General features: G+C 38.6%; 1 protein-coding gene across 3 annotated transcripts in view; it reads right to left on the bottom strand.

Annotated features, from left to right (window-relative positions):
- The window catches only part of LOC105147114 (uncharacterized), a 31264-nt gene extending 22820 nt beyond the window's left edge, over positions 1-8444 (bottom strand). Inside the window, exons 1-4 of one of the 3 annotated variants that reach the window (XM_087414790.1) lie at positions 8017-8444; positions 4270-6041; positions 3407-3668; positions 37-344 (exon numbers count right to left, since the gene is read on the bottom strand). In XM_087414790.1, the coding sequence (XP_087270916.1) occupies positions 37-344; positions 3407-3668; positions 4270-4705 (1006 nt within the window). In that variant the 5' untranslated portion in view covers positions 4706-6041; positions 8017-8444. The remainder of the gene's footprint in view (positions 1-36; positions 345-3406; positions 3669-4269; positions 6042-8016) is intronic. The other 2 variants (XM_087414789.1, XM_087414791.1) reach the window with 2 other exon arrangements.
- Positions 8445-10701: the final 2257 nt, after the last annotated feature.

The raw sequence follows: 10701 nt of genomic DNA, 5'->3' as shown, positions 1-10701 counted from the left end.
AAAAATGGATATAAGAATGACGAAGAATCGACTCACCCATGTCGTCAATTATAGGCGCCATTCGCAGCGTAACACCAACCAGGAGTAAGGACATGGCGAGCAGAAGACAAGCGGTCGCGACGATCGTCCATCGTGCACGAGGCGGAAGTTCCTCGGGATCGACGAGTTCCTCTTCCGGGCAGACGGGTTCGATCTTGCGTCGTTTACGTTTACGCTTTCTTCGCGGTCGGTGATATCTTCCCTGAGCTTCGTCCACCTTCTCCGGTCCGCTCAGAGTCTCCTCTTCCTCCAGCTCGTCGGCTACGTTCAACGCTACGTAGTCGTCGTCGTCGTAATGAATTTTTCTGAAAAAAATATCGGAAAATCAGAAAAGATTCTTCTCTGTCGATATTTATTTGGAAATATCGAATGACGATTTGCTTTGAAATGACACATGCAAAAACCGCACGAATAATACACCAGGCTATTGTTTCCACAACTGTGGCTATATTGTTCATCGTTATTCTCCAGCAAAACCGTTTCAGAAATGAAACGTGCGAGTACTCTGGCTGCGTCTGACGTTTCATTTGAATGAAAAAAAATAACGTTTCCCTTGTGTACCTCATGTAGACGTTCAAAAATAAACTTTTTCCCTCTTGAATTGTCTAATAATAGAAAACAAATGTCAATATAAATTTACAAATTACATTGTCTGACAATAGAAAACAAATGTCAATATAAATTTACAAATTACATTGTCTAACAATAGAAAACAAATAACAATATAAATTTACAAATTCTTAAAACATTTTTAAGAAATTTACTTTTACAAAAGAGATTGTTTAAATAGAAATCGAGAGCTTCGTCTTTTTTTAGATTGTTCTTGCAATGAAATTTCATATTCATTTTATAAATATATAAAACATATTCATTTTCTGAATAAATCCGAGCTATCGATGTCGTTAATTAAAATCTACATTCATTCGCACTTCATTCGTAATTTGAACAGCGGAACACGTTCCCGACTTTAATACTGATTGTAAAGGCTCGAAAAAGGGCGAGCGACGAACGAGTATCGATCATCGTAGTACCTGTATTGTTCGTGAAACTTGAGAAGTCGCCGTACCGCGGGTGGCGGTGACTGAAAAGCCAACATTCATTGTTATGTACCGTGTACCCTCAATCGAGACTTGGAATTAAGAACGTTACCCCATTTTCGATCAACAGAAGCGATTGAACGGCACAAGATCGGATGCTCGCAAAAATCAGCCACGTTTTTGCAATGTTAAGGAATTAAGAAACGTAAATGAAAATAATAAATCTATTATACCTTCACGTACATGTTGAAGCTTCAAAATTGAAATTCGAAATTAAAGACTTTTGATTAAATATATGACATTATGGATATCAAATAAAATGCAGGCTGCGAATAAATCTTCGTGATATTAAATATGGAAAATATTCCACAAAAAGTGGTTAAAAATAAAAATAGTAGTGAGATAGAGCTATGTATAGTTTTGCTGACGTACTAAAGGTAATATAGAGCATCAAAGAAGATGCCTGATAAATTTGCGGTAAAATTGTTCAACTCGTTCTCTATCGTATATCGAAGCTCGGTAATGTACGGAAAAGCGGGCCAGCAATTCGATATACGTTCACAACGGCCAACGAGAAGCAGATCCCAGTATCGAGCTGAACAAAGAACAATCGTTGCACTATCTACGTCACACACACGAAGGCCATCACGTGCTCTCTGAGTATAATTTTAGAAAATGCCGCTGGAATAGGACGGAAAAGTGGAAAAACGATAACCGAGGTGCCGGGACATTGTGGAGGACTGGAATGAAATTCGAAGTAGTGATAACAACCGGCGTGTGGTCGGACAATGGCGATTCACGTTGATTCTCGTATTATCATCGTTTGCACTCTCCGTCGCATCCGTTAAAAGGAATTGGACCTTTCGAAATATATGAATATGTACATTTCGTTATTCTGCAATTATGCAGCGATAAAGTTAATTCCATTATTAATATAATGTATCCAAAGTTCATTTATTAATAATGCTTATCGGGAGAATCGCGAAAAGCTTATAAATAGAAGTCTCTACCTTCAGCGACAAGGTATTCAATTAAGAGGAGATATTCGATAAAGAGAGAAAAGTAAATTGATACACTAGTAGTAGTTTTCACCGTATCGAGAAAGACCGTATCAAGTAGTAAACGTTGATGTTGAATCAGTCACTCTGACAGTTATTTTCCCGTACAAAAAAAAATTTCAATTAATATTGCCTCTGTGACATATCGGACAGTTATTTTGTAACTGTCAAGATACGGTATCTCGCGATCTTGCACATATATATATATATATATAGGGCACTCGTTATTACGTTTCATTTAACCGAACATATCAAATGCAACTTAATAGTACAATTTAAAAATTGAAAGGTATTTCATACTTTTTCAATAAATTAATGAAATTTATATTAATTGCTAAAGCGTTGTGTTATAACACTTAATTAATTAAACATACTTTTATCTGCGTTATGAAAAATGTGGTATTAATTTGGTATTTGGAAAATATGTATTTTTAAAAATTTTAATTAACAAAAATTATTTCTGAAAGTAAACCACTAAATTATGTGATAAAGCACGAGAGTTCCGAGTGTTAAATTGATTAATGTAGAACAGTTATTAGAGGTGTCCTTCCAAATCTCATCCTCAAAGGTTGTCAAATGCATCTGCCGCACGTAATTTTAGAGATCGTTTCGCCAAATTAAAAAAGGAGAAAGGACGCACGGGATATTGAGGAGATGACACCTCTTCGTGATCGCTAATCGCCGTCGGCTATCCAGTTTCATTACACGCTCCAATTGAGCGCTCGTCCTTTGTCGCCCAGGTAGTTCAGTCGCCAAATCGTATTTGCCGAGAGCGGCATGTGACGAAGGCGCGCAACCACGCACCACGCTGACCCAGTTTCACTGGGTATGCTGGCTCATGCCGAAACCATGTCTTTCTCTCTCTCGCTTCTCGTGGTCGACCGATCGAATATGGAAGAAGGACAAGAGATGCAGAAGCACTCCTGGCGACCTCGTAAACGAGAAGACGGAGAACGAAGGCTCGCGAGTGGACGAGTTTGCTACTAATAGGCGACTAAAGCTAGAGAACCGCAGCTTTATCCGTAAATGCGAAAACTTTACCAAGATTTCCTGAGATGTTCCGAAATTCCACGAAAGAGGATAAGCCAGTTCCGGAATTTAAAGCCAATTTGTTCTTAGCGAAGGCGTTTTTTATCGCGACGTCCTAATTCTTGGCGTTAAGAAAATAGTATGATTCTAAAAGAAATCTTATTCTTTCTATGAAATCCATTAAAGATTTATCTTGCCGACATTTGTTGTTGTCGCATACAGTTGTACACTTGAAGTACTTACAATTGAGCTGCGCTTTGAGAAAAGTAGCAGGCACTTCGGTGCAGCCGCGGATATTCGCAGGAGTCGCCGAGGACTTCTTTAGCCCTTTCGAAATTTATTAGGGCCACGTCTTGGTCGCCGTCAATGCCAAGCAACTCGAAACGCGAATCGAGGCCGGCGTGAACGTCTTGGACGACGCCTTGGAGAACATTTGGGCTCCTCGAATGCCTGCGCTTCTTTCGAGGGCTTCGAGGACTTTCGGAGGCTCTTCTCCGTCCTCTTCCTAGAACAGAAAGAGCATAATTAGCGAATGTCAGCCTTCATCAATATTTAACAAAATTAATAGTGAATGTTTTCGTTGCGTTATTTTTATGCATTAAGCCAAACCGGAGAGAAAATTTTGTATATTATTTTTATTTTTTTTACAATATATTTATATTTTGTTTGTATCTCTTTTCTGTTTGTATATCTTTTATTATCACTTTCTTTTATTTTCATTTATTTTTTTTTTATTAAATTTTTTATATATTTATATTATTTTTTTATATTCTATGTTATTTTTCCTTATTTTCGTTCGATCTATTTGTTTTTAGAGGGTTTGCTCTATAACAATAATAAACGTCTTATCCATCTATTTATAATCTACCAAATATTTTTATTTTATTTAACTTTTTATTCAGATTCGCGCATGTGATTGATTAAACCGATTAATGTTTTACTTCGTATATTTATGCAAAGAAAAATTTCTCGTAAGAAGATAGATCTCTTCGGTTTATTAGATCGAAGAGATCCAAACTAATTTTTCATTAATTGTATTATCTCCATAAAAAAAAACTAATTCTTGCCAATTATGTTATATCCACAAAAAGGACTCACACACCTACCATTAGATAATTTATGCTGAGAATGATCCACCGCGTTGTTGAGGTAATCACTCTCGCAGGGCGCGGAGTCGTGACGTTTGCGATGATGGCGGTGATGCTGATGATGTTGGCCTTTCTTCTTATTATGTTGATGCTGCTGTTGCTGCTGCTGGGAATGATGATGATGATGGTGGTGGTGATGATGGTGGTGATGGTTCAACGAGGAGGAGGCCGTCGAGGTTGAGGTCAATCTAGGTCGACGCGGACTGGTGGGCGCGCTGCCGGAACGTCGGCTAAGCGTCGACGACGCCTTCATCGCTTCCACTTTTGTCTCCACCAGGGCGGCGAGGACAGCCTCCAAACGCGCCACTTCCATGCCGCCGCTGCCGCCGCCATCGTCCGTCGACACCGCCTTGTCGGCGACGTCGGAAGTCGACGGCGTCACCGTCACCGTCATCTCTTCACCTGCCTTCGCCGCTGCTGTCACATCACGACTTTCATCGGCGGCGATCGTGGCGATCGCCGTCGTGCGATCGGTTGTGCCGCGGGAACGATTGACCCGCTGCCGAAACGATCACAAGCCCTCCTCCTTCCGCTTCGCCGCGACAGCACTCCTGTTGTCCGCTGACGACAGTTCCTGCAGGAAGCGCGACAACATGAAGCCGACCGCCTGTGTCACCGACCGCTGGACCAGAGACAGAGATAGAAAGTGAGAGAGCCGCGACGTTGTTCTCCCTTGGCCGTGTGGTTCCTTATTGGTTACTATCGTCGCGACGTTGTTCCACTGGTCGTACCGTTCATTAATCTTCCGTAGAATTTCCAGGCGACGCTACTAACGATCTTCTTCCCCCGATAACGGTAACAGCTACAAGCCGCATAAAAGCTGGTAATCACCGTCGTTCCAATACGTCCGCATTAGCCAGTGCTTCTTGCATCAATGGCCGTGTGAGGGAAGTGTCTTTCTTCTTCACTGAATCAAAAACGAGTCAGGCTAAAAACGCTCGTTTCTATTTCTCTCGCTTGCCAAATAATGCGTGCAATTTATGTAAATATCTTGATACTTGCTCAAGCATCTTGCCGGCAGTATCTAACTCGATTCTGTTTGCTTACCACTAATTGCTCTACTTGGCAAGAAAGATGAAACATCGATAATTCTTTATTTGTTCCAATTTCTTGTGCTTCTCGTCGCTGCTCCGCAACGGATCCAAAATCGAGGAGATTCGAGATCCCCGGCAGATGTAACTGCACGCCCAATTAGCTCGTTCACTACGTCAGAAAGCAGTCTGAATTCGTTCTGTTGCCTGGAGCCAATCGATGTTCGGCGAACCGTTCTTGGCTGCAACGGTCAGCTTCGCGATGCGAGTCTTAGCCGGATTTGTGCTCCATTATCGGCGATGGCCGTACATTATCTGATGGCAAATATCAGATGATTCGCCGTGTTCGACGAGACGGATGATTCCCCGCGGTTGCCGTAAATTTCTTCCAGCGGCTCCGCCGGCGCTCGCGTTTCCATCATACGCGAGTATCTCTTCCACAAGTGTCTGCTTTACGGGATGATTAATCGAAGCCACTATTTGCGCAGATGTGTACCCGCGAATAATCGAAAGCACTCGATAAACTCGATATCGCTTGCCGGTGTCGCGTTTCTTAGTTTCTGATTGCAAAGTCCGTTACACCGCTGTCGTATTTTTGCAGTGATATACAATTTTAATGCGACGAAAGATAATCTTCAATCACTCATCGATTTTCCACGATTGGCTGCGACGCCCGATGCTCTCGAAATACTTGACGTCCTTTAAATCACCAAGAATACGCACTTAAGTATCATTTAGTAACACAAACCTCAAAGATATATTGTGTTTATGTGTTTCGCAAACACAAAATCATGTTCATGACGCGATTATTGAAATATTTAAATCGAGGAAATCTATTTAAGACAGAATGTAAAGCAGCAACAGTGATGGATCGATGCTCCCTTTCAAAACAGAATCAGAATCACGCCGGTGGTCGTTTCTGCTCGAGCGATTTCTCACGACCTATTCCGACTACCCACGTAGCTAATGACCCTGTTCCTTCATTCGACGCAATGCGAAGGACTGCCGAAACACGCATGCTATGTCCGATTAGAATGCGATATGACGGATTGCGTGGAAGTTATCCTAATTGAGATTAGGAATTATCTAAATTCTGAAATAAATTTCGAAACTTTTGGGGTTTGAGATAAAATGTTCCGAATAAAAAATTATATTAGCTATATCAATATGACCGCATAATCGAACTATTATATCCGATAATTTTAGATTCTGGTGTGCCCTGAATAGCCTTGAATATCGTGAACATTATATATTCTTTGGACATTGTCGAAAAGCGTTCCAGGAATGTTCTCAATGGAATAAATAATCAAAACCCATTTCATCATCGATCTAGATTATTCTAATAATACGGTTAAATTCAGTTTAACACACATTATAGATTTAAGAAAATTATTGCACACGAGCATAAAAATGTTGATACCACAGTATTTCAGTGACGAATATATAAATTACACATATTATATAAAATCTAAAATTTTTAAATATAATTTTAAAAAATTTAAAAAACTTTGCATCTCTATATGTTCTCAATTGGAACAAAATAAAAGTACTCAAATACAACTTTATAACAAAATAAAATTTTGTTTAAATTTTTTTTGACGAGTAACTTTATAATAAAACAAAAGTTCTTAAAAATACAACTTATAAATTTAAAAAACTTTTAATTACATCTCTCTATATATAGACTCTGAACTTTAACAAAATTAGAAAGAAATTCTCTAGAGTACTCTCTTTATAATTTAAATACGGTGAGAGGAAGATGAAATTCCTCTTTTAATAAAAAGCGATAAACAATGGAGCAAATGAAGTAGCTTGTTGGGAAGCATCGCCGCTCTATAGTCTCTAGCGTCAAAGCATTTGAAGGACTTGATTGGCTAGCGCAACACATCAATACGCTTTGGCAGCTGATTAGCCATAAAATCACCCGATACTACATGGATGTACCGAGAATGTTGAACTATGTAGGGACTCTCCCGCGCTTTGAGTCATTCGATGATTTCATATCATGAGACGGATCCGCGAACATGAAAGTGCGAGAGAAAATCTGAGCTTCAAACTCGATTTCCAAACATCATTCCTAACTTATTCTCTAGGGTCACCATGACATAGCATCCAATCTGCTCATGTCACCCCTAATTTTTCGGAACGATCCTTCTTCCGCAAACCCCAAATATCTCACTGACGAACCGTTCTCGTGTCTCTCCAGGGAATAAGGGAGGAGATGTAGCTATTTCGAAGGTATACATGATATCTCGTAAGCGGGGAAGAGACACCGAAACAAAGCGTACACGAGGGGGTAGTCGAACGTAGACAAAAAAAGCGACAAGAAGATGATATAGAACTTCAGAAAAATGAGATGTCACGAAACACAATGCGCGTTTCTTATCCTTGAAATATTTCTTTTTGCAAAAGAAATGAAAGTATGTGAGAAAGTATCAGGTTACTCAAATTAAGAAAGATACAGATGGAAGGAGAGTTAATCTTTTCTGGACTGTACAATGATAATATCGTGGATAAAAGTTTGATCAAAACTCTTCTTTTTGTAAAGAAAGAGCAGATTCCATTGAGAGATGTATCTGCAATGAAGTAGAGAAAGAGACAGAAACCGAAGCAATTATAATGGATCTCTCTCTCTCTCTCAAGCGAACGTGAGTATTTGTTGTCACACACAAACCTGGGCACTACTACTGATCGTCCTAAGACAATACTTGCTCATGTACACTACTCACTGCTCGCGGGTCTTCTGTACACGTTTACTGACGACGCTACATTATTCCAATCTCGCGGATGCTGACCAGAGGTCTGCGGCTAACTCCTCTTGTGCGGGAGGTCGTGACGGTTCTAGATACCCCGTGCACCCTCGCGCGGCACGGGCGCGAGGGTTGATCGAGCTATTAGCGTACCACGCGGGGTGGGCTACGTCATGCTGCTGGCTGCACCACGTTGCTGGCTGCCACTGCAATAGGCAGCACCCTCAGTGAGCACGCACGCACACACATACATACATACATACATAGAGATGCGGTGGCGCGCACCCTCAACGGAGGGATGTCGCGTGCGCGGGTGCTAGCGATCTCCCGAGTACTGGGGTAGCGTCGCGGAACGGACAGGGTTGGCGGCGGGCAGGTAGCCGATCTGGCAGGGATGCGTTCAGCCCTACCCCTTCCTGACGACGTCGTTACCACCACCAGCATCACCGACGTCGGCGCCGTCGTCATCGCCAACAGACGACTCTTCTCCCTTCTCCCGGCTGGAGCTGGACTCTAAGGGTGCCAACGAACCGAGATGTTTATCCTTTAAAGTCCTTATTACCTTACTCACACGCGCTTTTTATTCGACACGCAACCGCACCACTTTTAGCGACTTCGAAATGTAGGTTTGTATGTTAATTAATTTGATAAAGAAATATACCGCACGCTCTATAAATTGCGCAGTCTCTTTTTTTCTCCGGATTAGAAATATTGAAAGCTGAACTAAAAAGGATGGTGGCTCTTAAAATATCCAAGAATCAATAGCTTTTACGGTATAAAAAGCTCTCGAGTACTGTAAAACCTTTCAAATATTGCATTTCAATAATACAGAAAGATTTTATGTATCATTAATAATATTAGTTTAATTTCACATGAATTTTATAATTTAATTAAACTTTAATTTATAGTTTAATTATCGATGTATTACTATATATGTACTCATTGTTCTGCAATTAGTAAGTCGATGTACTAAATTAAAACGATTGACCTTTAATTACTCCCAAAATGGCAAATTGCACGTCGGCAAACCGAGAATTACCAGCATTAATTTTAACGTACTATCGTGTAATTATCTATGTGAAAATGTCCGCTACACAGGTTTCGCAGAGGAAAAGCCGACTTTGCGAAGGCATCTGGGCCCTGTGTTAAACCGGGCTTATCGAGATATAAATCATTTTATTACTTGCTGCAACAGCGCAGTTACGGGTTACGTTATAAAGATAGATCGTGATACTCACTGTACCAAACAAAGATAAAATTTTACATTTTAACAACGTCGTAACGTATATATATTTTTAACATTAATAACCATGATTCAGAGTTGAGAAGTAACGCGTTACATGTAACGTCGTTGCCGTTACAATTACTTTTTTTCAATAACCAATGGATACTAAAAACCAATGGATTACATTTTCTTAATTCTAACGTGATAACGCAGCTATATTCCCATGCAGCACTGATCATTACGAAAAATTTTCAGAAATGTTTCAACCTTTCACTTGCAACAATTCTAAAAGGCTTTTGCAATATGAAATGTTTTAACAGAAATGTTTCTAAAATCTGTCACATGCAATAAATTGAAAAACATATTTAAACAGAACAAAAAATCATCATAATGTTAAAATGGCTCCAAAATGTTTATTAAAAATCATTTTTTTAATCAATCACGATTCAGTTTAACATTATTTTGATATTATTATCACTTGTTCTACTTTAATTGCGAGAAACTCTTATATATAAATGCCTTGTTCGGCTTTAATTGCGAAAAACTTTTGCATATAAATAATGATATTGTGTGGAAACTGCAGGTGTGATTTTTAATAGTGATTACGTATATGTGCTTATACATATAATATTATATGATTAATCAAAATAGTTGGCGATATAATTACTTTTTTTGAGAAATACTTTAAGTTCATTTCAATAAGTTTTGTAAACAGATCACAAAACTCTTAAAACATTTTAAGTACATCAGAAATGATATTTAATATGTTTAAAATTGATACTTAAACAATATTTAATTAAATTTATTATATGTCGACAATAATAAATAATAAATTTAAATATTATTTAACTATCAATTAAGTATATATTTAAATATATCGTTTTTATAGTAGTTACTAGAAATAGCTGAAACCTTTTTAATATTTCAAAAAGATTGCAGATTCTTACTGTAACCTTTCATCAATCTTTCAACAAGATTTCATGTGTAAGAATCGCGAACACTTTGTTATTCCAGAATTGTCTCCGAAATGTTGCAAACATATTTCGCAATTTTTATGAAATATTTCACCTTTTAATTGAAATATTTCTGAAATATTTCTGAAAACTTTCGATGCTGTAATGATAACAAATATAACCATTACTTTTATCGTTATTTTATATACGTACGATACATATATGTACAATAGAACGTACACAATTGGAAAATTTGTCTTAAATTTAACAAACTTCACGTGTCCCAAACGATCCATCTAAATTTTTGTATTATTATTATTTTAATACAAGACGTGTATGTTGAGAAGTAACACAAATATTACGTAAAAATTAATGCAAAAAAATATGACATTGGCACAATTTATAAACAAATTATAGAAGCATATTTTTTT

The sequence above is a fragment of the Acromyrmex echinatior genome, chromosome 16 (genome assembly GCF_024713525.1).
Source record: "Acromyrmex echinatior isolate Ae372 chromosome 16, ASM2471352v2, whole genome shotgun sequence".
Classification (NCBI taxonomy): domain Eukaryota; kingdom Metazoa; phylum Arthropoda; class Insecta; order Hymenoptera; family Formicidae; genus Acromyrmex; species Acromyrmex echinatior.
This window is presented reverse-complemented; position numbering and strand designations above follow the sequence as displayed.